Below are 22355 nucleotides of genomic sequence, written 5' to 3'. Positions count from 1 at the left end.
TTGAAGCAAATTCTGAATCCCCTAGTGATATTTTTTTTTTTTTTTACCTTTTAAGTGGATCCATGCGGATTGGAAATGACATGATAATCTTCACCAAAAAAGGCAACACTATGTCGTGTTTGTTTCTCTCTCGCACATTTCATGAAGAAGAGGGCATCGATGAGGTACGTTTTTCTTTTCCTCTTTTATCATTTCTTTTGTTTTTTTTTTGTTTTTTTTATATTATGTAATTTCATACAAAAAGAATCTGAATCCCAGAATTTCTATTTTATTTATTTAGTAGTTTAATAATCGCATGAAAAAAACTGTATAAGAATTTCGCATGCAAGATTCTTATGATCCAATATTCTTTAACTACCTTACTCCAGGTACAAAGATGTATATATTTCGTTTTTGTTCAGAATTCCTCCTTTATTAAAAACCAAAAATAAAGAAAACTCTATGATATACATAACTGTGATGTAACAAAAAATATCATATTTACAAAAAAAAAACATGTAATTTGGTCAAGAAATTTTATTTTTATAAAGAAAATCGTTTTAAAGCAATTAATTGGAACACAACATAAATCTTGCAAGGTGGAATTATGTTGAGTTATCTCCCTTGTTTTGATTTTCTTTAGATTGTTTTCAAAATGGGGTACAAGACAGCTGTTCTTCAATTACTCGTAAAATTTAATTTTCTTATTTAAAAATAAAAACTGCTTGCGCAATTTACATAATTTTTGTAATATATTTGTCATGGATACATACATACATCAATATAGATTTTTCTTTTAGTTTTTATATTGGTGAAATTCTGGATCAGAAGTGAATTATCACCCTTTATTTTTTATATTATTTTCAAAATGGAGGACAAGATTTTTAATATAGGGAAAATTTAATTTTGATCAAAGAGAGAACAATATCTTGTGGTCTAATCATGCAGAACAAAAAAAAAATACAATTTTTTATTTTATTTTATTTATAACTTGAAAATTATCAAATTTAAATATAGAAAATGATGAAGTAGGAGTGTGGGTGGGGGAGTGTCTTCATTGATTTTTGTATGGCAGATTTTCCTCCAGAGGTTTAAAGAAACACACACCCACACACTTGCCCAATCAATGCTGAATATTTCTTTTGACTCCACTCCAAAAACTCAAAATTATAAAATGAAAAAAATTAAAATTAAAAAGAAAATTAATATAATGTTATGAACTGGGTGCATAAAGACAGAAGTTTCCTCATTTAGTCCAGAAAAATATCAGATCTTTCTGCTAGTATTTTTATAATGGTTGAATTATTTACTTAAGACAATCTCATACTATTAAAGAATGCTAAAAATGCTAATCTTAACATTTACTAATCACAATTACAAAAGAATATTTGTGAGGTTGAGGTAACAATAGACTATGTAAGAAAATTAAGGTTGTTTCTCATGCCATGATAACAATATAGAAGAGTTAAAAAGAAATAAAATTATATGTGTGTGCATAACATCTGTCTGTTGACCTGTTCCACAGATCTCAAAACTCCATCAGGAAAAATCTACAGGAAAAATAACTGATTAAAGCCAGAACTCCAACTTCCAACATAGATCCCCACTACCATGTCTCCTTCTCCAACATCAGAGATCTATGTTCCAACCTTCCAGAGGGTGAAACCCAATTACAGGAAACTAAACAAGACCTATTTTTCCTCAGCGAAACTGACATTGAGCCGACTATTTCCCTAAATTAGTTCGGTAATTAAAGGATACTCTTACTTAACATAAAAATCTGACCCTCAAGATCGCCATGGGCATATATTAGAGATAGCTTTCCATGTAGTAGGGACATCTTCAGAGAAGACCCTAAATTACTCTAAATGTGCTTCCGGGTTGCACTTGCTCACACCACTGCATTTATATTTGCCCTCTATCGCCTCCAAAGCAGCAGAGTTACCATCTTTAAGAGCATATCTAAGAAAATTGACCACATTCTGTCTGCTTATCCTTTCGCTAACATTCACGTCAGTGTTAACAATGTGGAATGGTTAGCCCACTCCAACAAGACAGATGATGAGGGGAGGTTCTGATTTCTCCATTGCTTATGACCTAACTCAAATTTTTCACAAACCCACCCGTGTGTTTGACAGTGTTGGTCAGCTTATCTCAATCGTCTAAAGTTCTTTCGATTTCATTTAAGCCACAACCGGCCTTCTACTGTGTCCAACTCACAAATGTTCAACTGCCATAAATCGATGCAAATCCAAGACTGTCCGCAAATTATTCTCAGCATTGTAAAGTGTTGCAAAACCTCCTGTTAAACCTAAAACTAAATCTAAAATATATCAACTAATCTTTTGTTCTTGTTCACTGCCACACCTTGATTTTCTTTTGTTTTGTTTCTTTTACCCTGGCAAACAACTTCCTATACATTTGTTCTGCTGATAAACTTTTGTCTTTTTTTTTTTTTATTATTTATTTTTAAACATCTAGGGGGCAGGGAGGAGCAACGTTTATTGTATTCCATTTGTATTTAAACTTATTTTTTTTTTGTCTTTTAGGTCGTGGTTCCTATCCCATCTTTTGATACGGCTACAAAAGGTCCTCTTGCAAAAAATGTTAGAGCATTGGAAAAGGTAAATCAACATAACCATTGATTTCACTTCATCGAAAACACCAGACAAAATTATTGTTTGGATTACTATCCTCAGCTTTGTAACCTCCTACTTTCCTCAGATACATCTTGTCTAATATAGGAATCTTTACATTGAATTTGGAATCTGTACAGAATTTCAAACTGATTCTTTTTATTTAATCAACAGGGATGGATTTTTCTTATTCTGTCAGCAATGATTGGGTAGAAAAGTCTAAAAAAAGCAAAATAATATAATAATTGTTTATATCTATAAAAATAATTTTCTTGTTGTAAGTAGAAATACTAGACAAGGCGTGAAGCCACTTGATGTAAGGAGCTAACACAAACAAAAACACAAGTCGATAATAAATGAGGATAAGATGAATTAACATATCTGCATGGTAACGGCTGATGGAATGAGAACAGTCTACCCATGTGGATAAAGAGTTCAGTTTTGAAATTCCATACTTGTTCCCGAGTTCAACATAAAGATTCCAAAGTCCAACTAGAAGGATGCGAAGTGCGAAAAGATGCAATTGGAGAATATTGCAGGTTATATCAGTCGATAATAGAGATCCTGAAACACTGAAAAATAACTTATTTCTTTAAACTGCCTGCTTCTGGAATTTCTTTCCTGCTCACTGTTTTGCCAACCATACCAACATGCAGAAATTTAAATGTTATGTGAACCAGCATCTTGCTGCTTAACTCCCCACCCAGGTTGCCCCTATAAATATGACCCATATTAAAGTAGCTCCTTATGCATCAGTGGTAATAATTGTCTGAGTTGAATAAAATTAAGAAAATGAATAAATAAAGATAAGTAAAGGAGGAGTTCCTCTTCCTCCCTGCATTTGTTATATAATCAGTAAACCCCATCGTACTATCGGCATCGGCCTGCTTGCTGATTTGCTGCTTTAAAGTTTTTATTTTTTTACCATTCAGCATGATCTGGAAATGAGTTTGATCCTCAAGTATTCACCTTTCAAAAACCAGGAAGATTTCTTTGCTCAGTTTGACAAAATCAATTCCCAAACGGGCACACTTGTCATCATCTATAACCTCAAATTATTGGACAGTGGTGAGCCTGAATTGGACATTTTATCCGACCCAACAGATATTGTATTAAACAACCCCACCTCTGGAGAATTTGATTCTGATGAAGGGTAAGTTTTTTTTTTTTTATATTTTGCTATTTTATATTCACTTTGGTTTGCTGTGAAATCAACATCATCATCATATTCTAATATGATCCGTTATTTTAATCCTCGGCTTAACATTCACAGGCAATATGAATCAGAACAAATATATTTGAGGGCATTGCCAATGCTGTTGCAAAGAAGATGGGCTTCCTCTACCGTGCTCAAAAATTACATCTTAAATCTTGAACAAGCCACCATTCGCCTGTGCATGGAGTATTGCTGCCACATTTGGGCTGGTGCATCTATCACTAATCTCTCACTCTTAGACAGAGTCCAAAAAACAGTCTCAAATTTAACAGGCTCTGCACTATCGCCGAAGTTCCAAACTCTGTCTCATCACCGCAGTGTTGCATCTCTGTACATGTTTTACAAGTACTTTAATGGAATGTGCTTTAATGAACTCATAGCACTTGTGCCTCTTCAATGTACATAGTCTTGACTAACTTGACAAGCAGCAAAATCCTACTTCTTCACTGTTGATGCTAGATGCTGGAAAGCCTTTTTTTTTTTAATTTAATTTTTTTTTTTATTACATTTTCACCCCAAACAAGGCACATTGCCACTTTGATGTAGGGGGGCTACTATCAGGGACATTAGCTACAGAGGTACTATGTGGAGAGTTGGGCAGCAAGATGTTGGTTCACGTTACACTTGAACTTCTACATGTCAGTACAGTTGGGGAAGCAGGAACCCGGAAGGGAATTCCAAAGTCTAGCGGTTCTGGGGAAGAAACTACTGGAGTAGAAGGCTCTTTTACATCTAGGGATCTCAACTGTGAAGGGGTGGGATTTTGCTGCTTGTTGGGTTTATTTATGTCGAGAGGGTACAAGTGCTTGCAGTTCGTTGGAGCATTCACCATTAAAATACTTGTAGAACAGGCAGAGGGATGCTACATTTCGTCGATGGGACAGAAGCTCAAGCTTAGATGACAGTTCAGAACCTATCAGGTTGGCGACTCTCTTTTGAACCTTGTCTAGGAGTGAGAGATTAGTAGCAGATGCACCAGCCCAAATATGCAACAATACTCCATACATGGGTGAATGGTGGCCTTATAGAGGTACAGGATACTTTTGGCCGTTAGTAGCTTTCTAGCACGTTAGAGAGAACTTACCTTTTTCGCAGCGGTCCTGGCAATGATCTCAATGTATTTGTTCCAACCCATGTTTCCTGTGAACATTAGGCCGAGGAGTTTAAAAGATGTACTTTCAGATAAAGAGTCTTTGGCCATAGCTATTGGTGGTAGAGAAGGTTTCTTGTAGTTATTGAAGGAAACAAGCTTAGTATTGGCAGCATTGAATGTGATCATCCATTTTTGTCCCCATTCCACAACAAATTGGAGGTCATCCTCTAGTGTTTCTGCTATTTCTTTAGATATGTGTTCATTTTACTTGAAATTTCTTCCTTGGACTCCTAAACTTTAGAATTCACTCCCTGTTTCCTGTTTCCCTTACTGTACTAACCTGTTAAGATTTAAATGTAATGTGAACAAACATCTTGCTGCTCAACTTGTCACAGTCCTCTGTTAGGCACAATCTCATATCATAGCTCTGTAAATTGCACAAATACCAAAGCGATTTTAAACCATTGTATTACTCATGTCTGCAAGCAGCAGCTGGTAGTCTTGCTAGTTTCTTAGTAAAGTTTTGGTATTCTTTCTTTTTCAATTGTTTTCAGTCTAATGCCGGAGCGCAAATCGTTTCGCGCCTACACAGCTGTTCTTTACATGGATCCCCGTATGAAGATCTACATCCAAAACAAGAAAGTACGAACAAAGCGTTTGGCCTGCTGCCTCTACAAGCAACGAATGTATAAATATTCTTCCAATCGGTTCAGAACGCGTTCAGAACAAGAAGCCAACAGAGCCGATGATGAAGCCAAAATGGCCGCTGAAAAAGCACGAGAAGCAGAAAGCAAAGCCAAGTAAGTATGAAAACTTTTGCACTACAAGAATTCATAACGTGCCCTTATGAAAATGTGCCTTTATGAAAATGTGACTTTTTACTGGTGATACTAAATCAGGTTATCTGAAGATACTGGCTTCTTAACCAAAAATGCCCCAAACACTGATGTTATGGTTTTTTTTCTTTCCCTTTGCAAAACTCAGTCGTGTTCTGCAAAGCCAAAAATAAAATCAACAATTATCCTTTATAAAACAACCAAACTAAATACTATGAATAAATATCTGAAGATATAAAAAAAAAGATTGATATGCCATAAAAGAAAACAATCGCATCAAACATCATGAATAAATATCTGAAGATATAAAAAAACTTGCAGTATAAAAAAATCTTTTACTAAAACTACTGGAGTTAGCATTAAATCACCCAAAAAAGAATGATATACAAAAGAACAAAACAACCAAACCAACGTTTTTACCTAACGTATAATCTTTAACATTTTTCAAAATCTTAATACTTAATAATCTCACTACTGTCTATATTAATGGCATTGTGTGTCGTCTGTATGTGTTTCTCACCGCTGTCACTTGCATATTATTAAGTTTCGTCATTTTTTTTTATTAATTGATTATCTATTGAAATGATAAACAAAATAGGTTGTAGTCAGCTAATGTACTTAACTTCCGGCGTAATGCTACCAAAAGTGGTAACAAGGCAAATCAGTTCCTTTACTTTTTTCTCTCACGCGTATATCTCTCCCCCCCACCCCGGGTATATACTCTTTTTTTTATTATGTTTTTTTTTTTTATTTAATAATCATTGAAAAGTTTTAAATGTCAATTAGTTAAGAATTATTGAAAATTAGTTTCAGTTTTTAAAAATAATTTATTGAAAACACATTTTAAAGTCTTTTAAAACTATTTTGGAAATATGTATTGGATACGTTTTTTATGATCTTTGAAATTTTATTTTGATTTCAATAATTTATTTTTATACTTTCATAAACATGTATTTATTATATGAATTCAAATAAAAAAACTCGTTTTTAAAATTTAAAACAAAAACAACTTATTTTTATAATTTCATAAAATAAATTTCTTATAAAATTTCAAATAAAATAAAAACTTAATTTTCTAATTTTGTTATTAAAAGTGCAAATAAAAACTAATTAAGTGTTATTTTTATCTGTATAATTTAAATGTTTATTATATACTTTTCAATAATGTTCTTTTCTTATATTTTATTTCAATAAGTTGCTTCAAAATAGAAATATGAAAGAATAATAAAAACGAATGGAACTGATTTGCCTTGTCATTACCTTTGGTAGTGCTATGCTGGAAGTTAGGAACTACATTAGCTGATTATAACCACAAAATAGCATAAACATACTAAAGCAAACTTTAAAAAAATCCTATTTTATTATAAGTTGACTTTTTAATCACAAATGTGATTTATAAATTTAATTAATATATTTTTATTTAATGTTATTCAAATATTTACTGAAATCAAAAATGCAATGGTGCAAAATCAACAAAATTTTAAAAATTCTTTTAAAGAAAATATGGAATGCACATTTCCGTTTTTATCTTTTGTTAATAGTTAAAAAAAAAAAAAAAAAATTACTTGGTAACTCTTTGAAATTTTAAAGTAATTTAGAAGCATTTAAACTGTTAAATGTCGAATAGAAATTTTAATGTTTCCATTTTTTTTTTTTTGCTTCTAGAAATTTGGAAAACAAATGCGGTTCTTCATTCAATAAAGATTTACGTATTGAGCTGAGAAAAGCCCAGAATTTTGCTCTTGAATGTCGGAAAGATGCACAGCTTCGCCAACAAATTGCTGACCGTAAACTCAGGTATGTCCAACATAAATTATAAATCAGTTTATTATATCAATATATGAATTTCATATGAGGATTGTATATGAAAAAATTGTAAGTATGCAAAGAAAAAAAAAAAAAAATGGCTGGTTTCACTCTACAGGCCTCATGAGAAAGTATTTTACACAAAGACGTCTCATCTGGTACAGCCATGTCACCTGCTGTCAGTCATCACAAACACTCCAAAGTGTGTTCCACATTGATGTTGATGGCTTTAGGTATAGATGGGATCAATTAATAACGACCTGATCCTGACGGGCAGCACAAGTAAAATGAAAAATAGACAGCAGAAGAAATAATCGACAACAATACATGGAAAAACTTTACAGTAGATGAAGAAGCCTACCGAGCTGGTTGTCAGAAACGTATGAATGTTAGTGAGTACAATAATCCGAAGAACAATATAAAGAAATGAGTTTAATCTTTCATAAAGAGAGTATCACAGCCATACACTATGACATAATATAAAGTAACTTTCATAATAATTATGTTTTTGATTCTAATAAATGGAGTTTAGAATCAAAAACATAATTATTATGAAAGTTACTTTATATTATGTACTAATGTATGGCTTTGATGCTATAGACTGTATTCACCCATATGCAGACGCCCCCCCCCCCCACCACCTCCACCTGGAAAACTTAACTGTGAAAGTGAATGACATTATAAAAGACCAGCTGATTCATGATGCTACACAGACCAATGATGCCATCACAGTTATTTAACTTTCTAGCTGGTTGGAAAGCGATGGGGAAATAAATGACTGATTGACAGAATAAGAAAACTGATTTTTATATTTAACTAGTAGACTGCCCAGTTTTATATTTAACTAGTAGACTGCCCAGTTGCTTTTTGTTTTTTTTACAAATGAGTCACCACTTATCACGGCCCGGAGGCCATTCGAGGATAAAGGGAACATGTAGTAATCATTAGAAATGGAAATTGTGTAAATTGGATTACTTAAAGGGATGGCTCATCAAGAATTTGTTTACATTAGACTTGAAGACAGCCATATTGTAGTCAGTTGGAAAGCAGAAAAGTGGAACAGAGTTCCACAGGCATGCAGTTCTAAGAAAGGAGCTTTGTTCATGGAATCTACGTTTAGGGTTAGGCACAGATAAAGAGTGGGAAAAATTATTGATAGTGGTTTCAGCTAGACAAGTGTTTTTTGTAAAAGTCAGGGAGGGGGGCCCGTTTTAATTTATGCAGATTTTGTGTTTATTATTGAAAAGCCAATTCTCTGTTTATTTATATTGTACCAAACATATAGTAGTGATTTTAAGTTTAAAAAAAACCCCAAAAAACTAAATAAATATGACTTGGGTGCCATCAGCTAGAATCAAAACTTTTAACTTTCCAGCCTTATTCATACCCTCTGAGCCATGTCTATCCGTATATAAAAAGTAAAAAAAATGCTATTTAACCTATAAATGTATATTTGTGCATGTACAGAACAGCGCTTTTAGTCAACTTATGCCTGCCAAGTTCGAATTTTTTTTCAATTTTGACTCCTTAGCTATTTTTACTGGCAAAAAAAACAATTGAATTTATTTCACAATTCCAGATTCCCTGTATATCAAGTTTCAAGTCTGTAGACTAAAAATTGTTAAAATAATTTGGTAGAGACTATTTCTCACACACAGACAAAGTCACTTTATAGAGAGAGAGAGAGAGAGAGAGAGAGAGAGAGAGAGAGAGAGAGAGAGAGAGATTAAACTTGTGTTTGATAATTTTTCCTAATTCAAATATACTTTTGTATTTAATAAATTTATTATATACAAATTAAATATAATGAAATTTTTTTCTTTTTTGCAGAGCTCTTAAAGACCCCAAAACTCTCAATTTTATTTATGGCGTCAATATCGAAAAGCGAAATCAAGATGGAATCTTTGTCTACAATTGCAGTCGGTTAATTAGAATGTATGAAAAAGTTGGTCCACAATTAGAAGGAGGAGTGTAAGTACTTTTATTTTTTTTCACTCTCTATGATTTTATTTTAAATTTTGTCTTTAATTCATTGCTTATAAACAAAAGGAAAATGGAAATGCAATTCATATTATTTACTGCCTTGCCAAGAGGTTTTAAGAAGCTAGCACACTCTAGCCTACGTAAATGCCTGGGCAACACTGTTGGCATTCCCCAGTATGAGCGTCTCAATAAACTAAATAATAAGCAAGCAATAAACTAAATCCTTCTCAGAAGGAGTCTGGAATGGTGGGCTTCCTCTGATTAAACTGTACCATATATATATATATATATATATATATATATATATATATAAATTAGTAGCAGTACAATAACCAGTGAATGCTCTCAGATTAAATGTAGCAGAAAATGAGAATATATCAACCATCAGACTGATTCAAATGAAAATGAAATGAATGACAGAAAATTGAACCGTTTTCAAAGTTTACATATCCATAAGACATACTGGTGCAAACAACGTAAGTGTTATTGCTGTAACCGCATTCACCCTGATTGAGTTGAGCTGCTTTCTTTAGTCTGCACTACATCCTGAACCATGGTGGCCCATGAAAGACGATTCTAAGGTTTCATGAGAAAGCTAATCAATTGTAATTTTACCAACAAAGCACAACCATCTGTAGACTTTAGCCCGTAGCTAAGTTCTCTTCAATGTAATTTGCCTATCGTAGAATGTAAATTAGATAATGGAATTATGAATCAGGATTGAAAGCCGAGAATTTAGTATGAATATTATTTCTCAATTGTATTATTTTCAACTAGCAGGGGGTGAGTAGGGGTCTGGCCTGGTTTGGTCATAAAATATGTTTAAATATATTTTAATTTGTTGCATATTTCGTATTTATCATTGCAAAGCCAATTCTCTAATATACCCAATATATAGTAGTGATTTTTAAAAGTTTACAAAACGATTGACTAGAATTGAAACCAAAACACTTAATGCTCCAGTTGCATTCTCTACCATTTGAGCTATCAACTGATAACAAAGATTTAAAATTAAATCACTTCAAACTATGAATTAAAAATGTGCAAAAGTAATAGAAAATATGTCAGCAAGTTGAAATAATATATAAATAGAAATATGTCAGCAAGTTGAAATAATATGAAACTGGAAAAATGATTATAGTTTTCTTTTTATACTACTTTGTTACAGAAACGATTTATTGGCAGAACTGCATTACCACCTCAGGTTAAGATCTGAGAACTCAACCAAATGTTTCGTGATGATTTTCAATGCGACTTTATATCGCATATTCGTATCAAGGACTTATGTATGATATGAAACGAAATTGGAAATTAAAAGACGTTTCAATTATACCAGTCATCATAGGAGCAACTGGGCTTATGAAAAAGAACTTTAAAAAGTACATAGCAAGCATACCCGGTGAACCAAGTGCAAGTGAAATACAAACGATTGCACTGAAAGGGACGGCTAGAATCCTGAAAAGATCTCTTGGTTGGACTCACTAAAATAGGGGTAAATGTCAGACATCTGGTTGGATGTCCCATCCCCTAGAAGAAAAAGTTTAAGAAAAATGAAAAAAAAAAAGGAAAAATGAGTTGTGTGCCAATACCATCGAAGACTTCACTGCAATAAGATAGGACGGCAGTCTCCAGGCTGGGTAACTGAAAAATGGTCTGTCTATTGGCATTGCGGGATGTGTCGAAAGCAGTCATTGTTAAAGACTTCTAACAATTGACCACCCTTATTGGCCATGTCTCGCTGCTGTAGAGTAGGGCTGACTGGAAGATAGATTGATTGATAGACACCCCTTTCTTGATATTGAAATCTTCTGACATCCTTGCAAGGACTGTTGGAGGTGGATTTAGTGGCTCCAACTTGACGATCCAACATCTTACGATATATCTTGATATTCTAATTTGTAATTATTTAAAAAAAAAAAACAATTTGTATTTTGTCTAAAGAAAATAGCTTTTTACATATTTGTACTCCTTTCCCCCCATGTACACTAATGTCTTCCTTCCCATCTCTCTCTCTTTCATATTTTCTGCTCTTTCCACTATATTTTCTTCTTTTGCACATACTCTGATATGAATAAGCAAAATATATTTTCTTTTCAGCAAATTATGCTGATCAGATTACAATATTTTTAAAAAATTATTATTCATTTTTCTTTTTCAGATGTTGTAGTGGCATTGTTGGTAAGTTTCTATATTTACTTTTTTAATAATGAAAATATTAAAATGTTTTGAAATAAATTCAATGTTGCTTTAAAAAATAGTGTGTTTGTATCCAAGTGTAAGGATTACCAACCAAGCTCCAGCCCTGTTCACGTTTTACAAGTACGGAATGTATTCTGGCAAACTCGTAGCACTGGTGCCCCCCTCTAATTAAATACTCCTGACTAACCCAACAAGAAGCAAAATTTTACGTTATCGCTGTAAAAGTCCCCTGAGGCCCAAAAGCCTTCTCCCTAAAAGTTTCTTTTCTCACTGTTTCCTGCTTCCCTGACTGTACTAACATGTAGAAATTTAAGTATAATATGAGCAGACATCTTGCTGCTTAACTCCCTACTTAGTGTCTAATCCTTGTGTAAGAACCTGTGGCGCAATGGTTAATGTATTAATATATAATTGTAAAAATATTTATTGAAAAGTCTGCATAAGAAAATATACTTTTAATAAAACAACTTTTGAATTTAAGTAACATTGGATTTTTTTCCCTCCAAACGTTTTTTGAATTAAAGTAAAATTGGATTTTTTTTTTTTTTTTTTTTTTTTTAAACAATTTAATAATTTCAATGAAACATTTTTTTTTAATTGGATTTTTTCTTTTCTTTCTTTTCTGATAGATTTTTTGAATCAAAGTAAAGTTGTCACTGTAACAAAAGCGCCACCTGGCGACAATTTAGTGAAACACACCAAAATAATGGCACCATCCGTGTAATGCAGAAGTGTCAAATATATATATATATATTCGTTTTTGCTGGCTTGTTATTGCTTTGCCAAATTTGTTATTTAAAATAAACATTTCATGCATAACTTTGTAAACGTAGAAAAAAAATTTATATATATATATATATATATATATATATATATATATATATGAACAATTTGGTAATTTTACCAATTTATTTTACCTTTTAAATGTGGCTTTAAAGAAAAAAGAAATCAATTGCCTTTTCACTTGCAATTTAGAAATAGATTGTGACATGTTGAAAATTAAGTTGAGCTCTCTACTCTAAAGGAACATTTGAACACAAGTACTAAATATTTATCTAGCAAATAAAACAATATTGCGAAACAACTATTTATCTTAAAATCAAAATAATCATTGAATTAGCTAATAACAATTAATAAAATGTACTTTTTCAAAACCAATATGCAAATTAGTTAACCTCGTGATTGATATTGCATATACATAAGCAGTAATATATAAAAAATTGTGCATCTATCATGTACAGTTGAATTAACTTGGAATACAACATTTTAACTTTAATATTAGTGTAAGAAATGAGCCTAACTTTTGCATTTATTCATTTAGATATAATTTTGTACACTTGATCTTGAAATTTTGCTTCCATGTTTAGACTGAAAATGTTTATTGGTTCCCCAACAAAAGGAGGGTGGACCTGTAAATTCACCCTTGTCCGTTCATCCATTCGCACTTTTCTCAATAACTACGCCTTGGAATTTAAAATTTTTTCGCACAAACATTAATCATGATATGAGTAAAAAGGTAACAACAGATTTTCCGGGGGACCCCCCCCCCCCCCCACACACACCCGGGGGGGGGTGCATTTCAGGTTAAAATGGCTAAAACTGACACTTGTGCTTATTAAAAAAAATTGATGCCTTGGATTTTTATAAAACTTTCTGAAAAATTGTAACTAACTGATTTCTTTATAATATTTTGTTTGTCTATACTTCACGATAACTCTTGGGTGTGCCCCATGGTCTCTTTTTAGAGCTAATAAAAACACTCCATTTTTGGGACTATTTTACCATATTTGTCCAAAATTTTCTGTGTATGTCTATTTAGCATTTTGCATGGTGCTAAACTCAAATTTAAATATTTTAAAGCCTTGGGGACTTTTGGGGCTAAATGGTGGTGGGGGAGGCAAATGATGGGCTTAGTCATTTCTTTTTTTTTTGCATGGTGCAGAACTCAAATTTATGTTAAGGCCTAAAAATGCACCGTTTGTTCATTTTTATCAGAATTTGATTTCCCTGGGGACTTTTGGGGCTAAATTGGGTGGGGGCAAATTCTGAACTTAGTCATGTTTTTTATGCCTCGTTCACTTTGCACTTATGGGGGACCATATATGCTTCATTTGTTTTGTGTTTTGCTATCAACAATCCTCAGGATACAGATTTATAATTTTTACTAGCAATAGAAGTGTGTATTGTTTGGATTATTCAGACTGTTTTCAAATATAAATTATCAATGTTCATCTTAAAAATGCAAAAACAAAAGAAGTGTGTAGCATCTTTCTTTTAAAACATCTTTCTCCCTACCTCCAAAGACCAAAAAACTGTATGTTAGTTTCACATCAAGGTTTGATGAAAAAAACAAACAAACAATTGTTCCTCTTTATTATTTTTTGTTCCTGGTGACCGCAAAATCCACAGAGTTTAGATTAGATCATTCCTATAATGACCTGGTCCCTGTTGACTGCGATGTAATGCTGGTTCTATGCAGTTTAGGAAATCCACCCTCCCAGGCTTTGCGTTCTTTGAGAAAGGGTTAGTTTATTGCTAATTGCCTCGGCACCCATACTGGTGAATACCAACCAGGCTGCCCAAGCACTTTTTGCAGGTTAGAGTGCCCCTTCTCACTTTCTGATATCACAGTTCTTGCAATGGGAGAGACCCCCTCCCTCCAAAAAAATAAGAATGAATATTATATAAAAAAAAGCATGTCGATATTCTATCTGTGGCTCTACTGAAAAAGAATAAATCAACTTTGTAGGTGTTTTTTGTGTAGTTGTTAACTTTTAGCTGTCTAACATAGTTACCTGATGTTTACCCATCTCCAAAGCAAAAAGGTGTTACAGCAGAAATCAAAAACAAGACAGAATCTTTATTATATAGTTTACAATTTATTATATAGTTTACAATTTATGCAAGTGAAATGTCAACATTCCTTTCCCAAAATGAGGAACGTTTATTTTGATTGTCAAATTGGTTCTTGTGTTTTTCTCAATCCTAGTTCAGTTTCAGTTGTTGACATAATTCTGCTTTTGTTTAAATCTTAAAATGAATTCAATTTTGTTAAATTACCATTTTTTTTTTTCTTTATTACAAAATAACTTGATATTCTAATGTTCTGTTTTTTCTCTCAGGTATTGTGGATGTTCCATATTTGGTATTAGAACCAACGCACAATAAACAGGATTTTGCAGATGCAAAAGAATTCCGATACTTGATGAAAGCCATGGGTGAACATATGGAACAGTATTGGAATGATCTGAATATTCGTAAGTTTGCTTTGAGAACTTCTCCATTAATATAACGTTCATATTCTTGACTTTTATTAGAGTAAAGTGTTGAATGGCCTTGTGTCTGACTGTTTAGAATGGTGGATGTTAGTGTTGAGACGATTAATCGAAATTAGGAATCATAAAAATCGGAACCTTCTGTGGTATCAAAATTAGAAAACCATGTGCCTATTTTTCCGATGCCAAAATGATTCTTCTAATTGTTTACTTTTATTTTTTTATTTTTGAAAATTTAAAACTTAAATTTCCATTGCTATTATTAATGATAAAATGATGAATATTTATTGATTTTTAACTACCAATAAAATAGCAATCTCTAGATCAACCCCACAATTGCATTTTTACGTTTACAAAAATATGTGCATATATTACATGGGTTTTTATGGTAATCTAGAAAAAAAAAAAACAACTGCTAAATATTTAGAGATTTTGAAAGAATCGTAATCTGGAAATATATTGGAATCGTTCCGTCACTATTGGATGTTTCAGAAGTCAAAATTTATGTTGGTGAATGGAGAATAAATAGATTTTCGGACAAGTACTCTTAACATAATTGGATAAAATATCTGTACAAACTTATAAACAAAACTATGTTGGCTAGAAAACATTGAGATAACTTGAACATAAGTGAATCCAACATGTTATGTTAACTTCTTCCTCAAACCTTTCTAATTTGCTAAGAAAAAAAAGTGTAGTACCTGTTCTGATACTTCATCTTCTCTGTTCTTGGTCAGCTAAGAAAAAATCTTTGTAGACTGAGCCCATTTTTATTTTTGTCTTAATCCAGAGTACCCATTTTTGGAGAATTGAATTTTCCTCGTATTTAAAAACCGACTTTGTGTCCATGGAGAAGCAAAGAAAAAAGAACTTAAAGAATTCAGATGGATATGAAGTAACTTTAAATATTCGATTAATAATATAAAAAAAAAAATGTGTGAGTGCAGTAATTCAAAAAAAGCAAAACAATCTTTAATAAATCTTAAAAATAATTGGATTATGAAATTGAATTAAGCAGAATGCATTTTGGTTTCTTTTAAAATCACTCATCCATGTTAATCTTTTAATAGTTGATAAAAATGACTTTATGGTCTTTCCAAAATTTAAAATAATCTAGGAGCATTGTGGTATAATTTGGTAACTAAATTTTCTTTTTTTAAATAGAACTTTTAAAATTTTTATTTTATTTTATGCAATTGTCTTTTCTTATTTCAATAAATATATATTCAAATAGTAAATAATAAAAAGATGTGTTAGTCAAATAGAGTTGATAGATGCATATATAGAAATGGTCACACAATTAAAAAATAATTGAATATTTATTGAAATCAGATTGCAAATCAAGATTTTTTAAATCCTATTTAAAAATTAGAATTAAATCAACCAAAATACATTTTTGATTCTTCATAAATAAGTCATCCATTTTAATTTTTCAATAGTTAAAAAGGATGAATTTTCTGTGAGAAATTAAGATACATTTAAACAGTCCAATAAAAAATTGTTCTTAGCCAATCTTCACAGATTAAAAGAATGAAGTTTTTCAAAGTTATTTACATGCAATAAGTTTATAAATAGAGCTAAAAATATTTGTTAAAAAAATTAGTTATAGTTTTATAACAATTAAATTAATAACTAAATGTTCTAATGATATTGTGAGTACATTTAACTTTCAAAATACTATTCAAAATAATAGTAATTAAAAAAAAAATAAAAAAGACCCAAACAATAACATTAGCACGTTCGGCTTAACATCTGTTTTACATGTTAAAAAAAAAATTTTTTTAAGAGTAAAAAGATAACTTTTGGGTGATACTTAGTACATTTAGTTGTGAATAATATTTTGTTGTCATTACTTATTAATTTCTTCTTTGCGTTAATTTCAAAAATGAATTTACAATCAACATAATAATTAAAATAAATTTTAACTCAATTTTTTATTTTTTTTTAATTTTTTTTTTTTACAGATCAAACAGGAATTACAAGTTTCTGGTGAGGAATATTACTTCTTATATAAATCCTTATGTATGTGTGTTAGAGAATTTATATAAAAACTAAAAGTATATTTATGTGATACTATCGACCCCCCCCCCCAAGTGTTAGGAAGTGATACAAAATAAAGAAAAAAGAAGAAAAACTATAACAAGAGAGATAGTTGATCAGCAAAAAAAAATTATAGGAAGTAAGGTTAGTAAAAAAGACAATAGAGGAAGTGGTTCACACTAAGACACACAAACGTCGTCTGAAATAGGATTGTTAATCAAGGTGTGGCAGTGACTGGAACAAAAGATCGAACATAGAAGTCGATATATTTAAAGAAAAGTAATGACAGTTTCCAGTTGATAGCAGGTTGTGGCTTGGACCAGATGTGGAGAGCTTTAGGAGGTTGAGATAAGGAGATGAACTAATCTACAAACTGACAAAAATGGCGTCGACAGACAACTAAGATGTAGAAGTTAATGTTTAAAGGGACATTTCACACAATGGTATCACACACACACATGGTACCAGATATCTATGGAATATGTTAGTTTTTTGTGTCTCTTAAGTTTGTTTATTTATATTTGTGAAACCGTACTGATGGTTGTCAAGAGGTGATGTGACTTTGGATTCAACCCTTAAAAAGCAAATGAAAGAAAAAAATAATATAGACACAAAAATGTCACATTCACATGTAAAATTTGGGGGTAGGAAAACCATGCATTTAATCTGAATGTCTAAATGCCATCCTAAACAAGCTATGAGGGCAGAACTCTTTTTAAAGCTTCAAATATATTTTATTTTGATAAACTTTAAATCATGTATATCATTCTACGGGGTAGACAATGAAATTGCCCCAAACCTGCTCCTCAATTTGCCAAATTTCTGTGTCCCTTGTAAAGGAACTATGGGGGTAGAACTCCCCTTAAAACTTATAACTGGCTTATATTTTGGGAAGCAGTTCATTTTATTAGGTATGTTGAATTAATTGAGTAAAAACAAAGCTTCAAGTGATACGATATTTACCTTCAATCATTGACTGCTTTTGCTGCACATCCATGATAGACGTTGCTTTCTTAGAGGATTACATCGTCAATATTGGCAGTAGAGAGATGAAACTTTCAGGTTATGAATGCATAAGTTCAGTCATCATAGCAATGCAATTTGTAATCTCCTCTGATCCATTTGGGCAAGAATAAAAAGTAAAAAAAAAAAATAGGCCTCTTGGAACGCCCTTTGTATATCTTATATTTATGTTTCATTATTTTATTTTATTTGTGTTTGGGTTTTATAAAGATTAAATTAATATTTTTGTTATTTTATTTATCTATCATTGTCATTACTAACTAATGAACATTACAACTGTTGATCTGTTGATCAAGGGAAGAATCTCAGGCATGTCTGTGATGAGGTATGGCAGTGAAACCTGGCTAGTGGGTTTTGAGTGTTACATGGAAAGAAATAATATAATGGTATAATGGATGTGTAATGTGAGTCTTAAAGACAAGCTTAGTTCTCTAATTGATCCCAGATGAGAATTAAATCTGGACAGTTTACAGAGATTTATGCAGAAGAGTAGACTTTTATAGTATGGCAACAATTCTTGGCTTCGTAGATGTAGAACAGTTGAGATATCGAGTCCAGTTTCCAAGAAAAGGCCAAGGAAAACCTAGGAGGAAGTGATAACAACAGACTTTGGAGAAAGAAGGAGAAATAAAGATCTGTCCAGAGAAATATTAGTTGAAAGTCACTTTCTAAAAGTTGTTAGAAAGGGAACATTAAACCGAAGATGATGATAACTTTAAAAGTTTCTTTGGATTCTGTAATATGTAACTTTTAAAAATAATTTTTTTTCAACTTTTATTTGGAATTTTTTTTTTCTTCTCGGACTCCTCTTACGTTTTGTGTCTTTTATCCTTCTCTTTTGTTTACCTGGTCATTGTTCAGAGGATGCCGGCATTGCACCAAATGAGAATACTTGATATTTTCTTTGAGAGTGGTTGATATGCTGCTGATTATCGTCTAGTAAACTTCTTTGTAGGGAGGAAACAAGGAAGTATTATGGGCGGATCATTGTTTTTTTTCTTTGGACGGCCTGGTAGTGATTTCTCATAGTGTCATCTGTAACTAATCAACAAAAGATTTTAAAGAAAACATTTTGTTTCTTATTACATTTTCTCTGAACATAAATAATGATGTTGTTTGTATCCTCCTACAACGGGATGATATGATGCAAGGGTCGGAAAGTGAAATTTAAAAAGCCAGCATCTTAGAGGAAGAGCACTCTGGTTGACAAAACATACCTTGGCAGCCACGTTGGCGGTCCCTAGGTCTCAGGAAATTAGCAATAAACTAATCCCTTTTCAAAAGGAAAAGGCAAAGCCTGGGATCTAGAACTTCACAGAACCTGAGACATATCTCCGTCAACAGGAAAAAAAGCCATCTCAACAGTGACCTAGACTCTATTAGCTTTGGATCTGAGGGAAAAATTCCCAGCTGATGGCATAGTGATACCAAATCACTAAAAACTAGCTCTGTTTTTCAGAGCTACATGACAACACATGTTCATCCTCATCCCGAAACAAATTCTCATCACGTCCTTTATGTTCCTTACATTCTAATTTTCATCTTATTTCCGTGTTTTTCCCAGATATCAAATTTGATTTCTTGAGCCCGTGGTAATTATTTCTTAGTTCTATAGCCAAATGGTGTATGGCTAACTGGAAATAACCCAGTATATGAGTTTGTTTTAGACCTTTCCGATCACGAATGCCCAAAAAAGTTCAACAGTTATTCTGGTCACCCAGAACAACTCTCACATGACAGTTTGGCCCTAATTGTCTACACGGGACAGGGTTTGATGAAGGTTTCTGGTTATTCTGTTTCAACAAAAAAAGTTTGGAGATAGGTGCTGCCACATGCTACGTTGTGATTGTTTTGTTGATCCGTAAGCCACAGCCCTCTCCCGGCACCGAGGTAGGCACCCCTCTTTCGATAGATGTTCCCTGAAAAAAAAACAAAAACAACTCCAGTTGATCGTCTGGTCCGGTCGCAATGTTAACAACCTCGCAGAAGCAACAAGTAAAAAACTTCAGCTGTTCGTTTTCTTTTCCACAACAGTTATATTAACAGAAACTATATAACTACAAAACAACTAAATAAAACAACTGTACAAAGATAATTGTATAGGCAGTTGAAATTAAATCACTTCAGAGTCTATAGTTCAAGACATGTTGCATCATCTGCGACCGGCAGCTCTTTTGTCTGGAGAAACAGTTGCCCATAATTCCACATTCAATTTTCGTATATTGTAATTCTTGATAGTGGTGGAGTAATGACAGACACAATTAAGTGAATTTGTCTTCTCTTTCTTTCTTTTCTTTTTATGTTGTCACCAACAGTCTACAGATACGGGTATGGGGGAGGCCTTTATTAGTGATAGTGTCAGGCGATGAATTAACAGCAGCAGAGGTTTTTTGCCAGTCACAAATCTATGACAAAAGTATTCCATCAGTTTATTCAGTTTGCAAGAGAGAAAGGTTGACAGCAGTATTTCAACGTTGGCGTATTTTCTAGCGGTCAGGGGCTTCTGCTTAACTCACTGTCAGCCGTTTTTTCAACTGACTACTTTCAACTCCACTGTCTAAAATCGCTTATGCATAAGCTTATATAATGAGGTGATGGATTTGAAAATAGAGCTCTCAAGTCCAAACAAGCCAATCATTACGATATATCCCCTTCTCTTCTAACTGACCCAGTGCCAACCGTGCATAATTGATTATTGAAGTAAATTTCCATCAAGCTATTCTCACGCCCAATCGTTCTTAAGAGATGACTTCGGGGTCAGATACTGCTCCCAATTGTAGCGCAAACAACTTTCAATACCAGTCTCTTGAAATCAATTGTTTTCTTAGCAAAACAATATTATTAAAATATTATCAATCCCAAATCCGCTAACTGAAGCTACTTTTCCTCGGTTTGGTTAGATCATCGACCAAATAATTGGAGTCAGCACGGCAATTGAGAATTGCCTGGGATTGTCCACATAATAAAAACTCTAACTTAGTTCTATTATAATCGTTATTAATAGAAAATTCGACCACCATAAGTGGTTGGGTTACAGTTTCATTCAAGACTACTTAATTTTATTTTATTATTAATGTCTTTTTTTAAATACTTATATGTATATATTTATTTTCTTTTTTAATGTTTTAGGTCAAATTTTGGCTATATTAGCGCCAAATGGAAAGATCCACCTTCGACAGATCCAAAATATGCGCGCCGTCGAGCAATGCAAGTTAGTTCTACATTACAATGTGGTAAGTACTCCGTATATACAGATGTTGGCAAATAGCATTGTATAAATATTAGCTTCTAGTTCCCCCACCTCCCTCATTGGTAGTCAGAATTTTATTGGATATTCTTCTTTATAACAATGTTTTTTTTTTTTTATTTACAAAAGAAAAATCTTATTCCATTTCAGCGACATTTGCATTGCTTGGAAAAAAGAACATCAGATTTATTAAACTCTGTTACTTTCATTTTTTTGTGTAATTTGTACAGATAGCAGTCTAGAAAGAAAATGGCTGCCGATTTTGAGTTTTATATAAAAACAGAAACTCAAAGAAATCCTTACTCCACATATAAATCATGAAAATAATCATAAGAAAAGTTTGCTCCACTCAAAGAAGTTTCATATTGAATGACGAACCTCATCTCCAACCATCATTTAACTGTGAATAATGGTTTAATACGAATTATAAATTACAGATTCCATATCTCCAAGAATTTGCTATTAAGTGATGCTTGGCAAATCTTCTGCATTTTCAGTTCCTTGCGAATAATTGTGTGTATAGTTCCTACGTTCACCTCAAACTGTGCACTTACTGTCTCTAAAGACACCTGATGGTCCTTATCTATAAAATTCTTTATTTGACCAATCAACTCTGGCATTCTAACTTCCTTACTCCTTCCACTTCCACACCTCTCATCATCCCTCACAGATTCTCTGCCTTCTTTGAATCTCTTATGCCACTCAAAAACTGATACTCTACTCGTGCAAGATGGTCCAAAGCAGTCTGAAGAATTCCATATGTTTTTGTGGCATTTTTTCCAAGTTTAAAACAGAATTTTATTGCATATTATTCTTCTAAAGTATCCTCACATCTAGATTGCATTTTTGAAAATCACCAATTGTGATAATCAGGTTTTCGTAGCATTTATACCAATTCATGCTGTAGCTGTTCATTTGAACCTGAAATAAAAATTGGTCACTCATTTCATAAGATGGTATAGCAAGAACATACTGAATTTTCAAGAATCTACAATAATTTTGAATGCCTGTACAAAAAAGTC

The 22355-nt window shown here is 32.5% G+C and overlaps 1 protein-coding gene across 3 annotated transcripts in view; it reads left to right on the top strand.

Annotated features, from left to right (window-relative positions):
- LOC145292415 (uncharacterized) overlaps positions 1-22355 on the top strand; it is a 101983-nt gene that overhangs the window by 46462 nt on the left and 33166 nt on the right. For all 3 annotated transcript variants that reach the window (XM_080138725.1, XM_080138723.1, XM_080138726.1), the window contains exons 7-16: positions 56-164; positions 2529-2603; positions 3548-3768; positions 5479-5724; positions 7426-7557; positions 9397-9537; positions 11708-11727; positions 14871-15005; positions 16988-17012; positions 21216-21319. In XM_080138725.1, the coding sequence (XP_079994851.1) occupies positions 56-164; positions 2529-2603; positions 3548-3768; positions 5479-5724; positions 7426-7557; positions 9397-9537; positions 11708-11727; positions 14871-15005; positions 16988-17012; positions 21216-21319 (1208 nt within the window). The remainder of the gene's footprint in view (positions 1-55; positions 165-2528; positions 2604-3547; positions 3769-5478; positions 5725-7425; positions 7558-9396; positions 9538-11707; positions 11728-14870; positions 15006-16987; positions 17013-21215; positions 21320-22355) is intronic.

This window comes from Euprymna scolopes, chromosome 2 (assembly GCF_053919585.1).
Source record: "Euprymna scolopes isolate OS-2025 chromosome 2, ASM5391958v1, whole genome shotgun sequence".
NCBI classification, from domain to species: domain Eukaryota; kingdom Metazoa; phylum Mollusca; class Cephalopoda; order Sepiida; family Sepiolidae; genus Euprymna; species Euprymna scolopes.
This window is presented reverse-complemented; position numbering and strand designations above follow the sequence as displayed.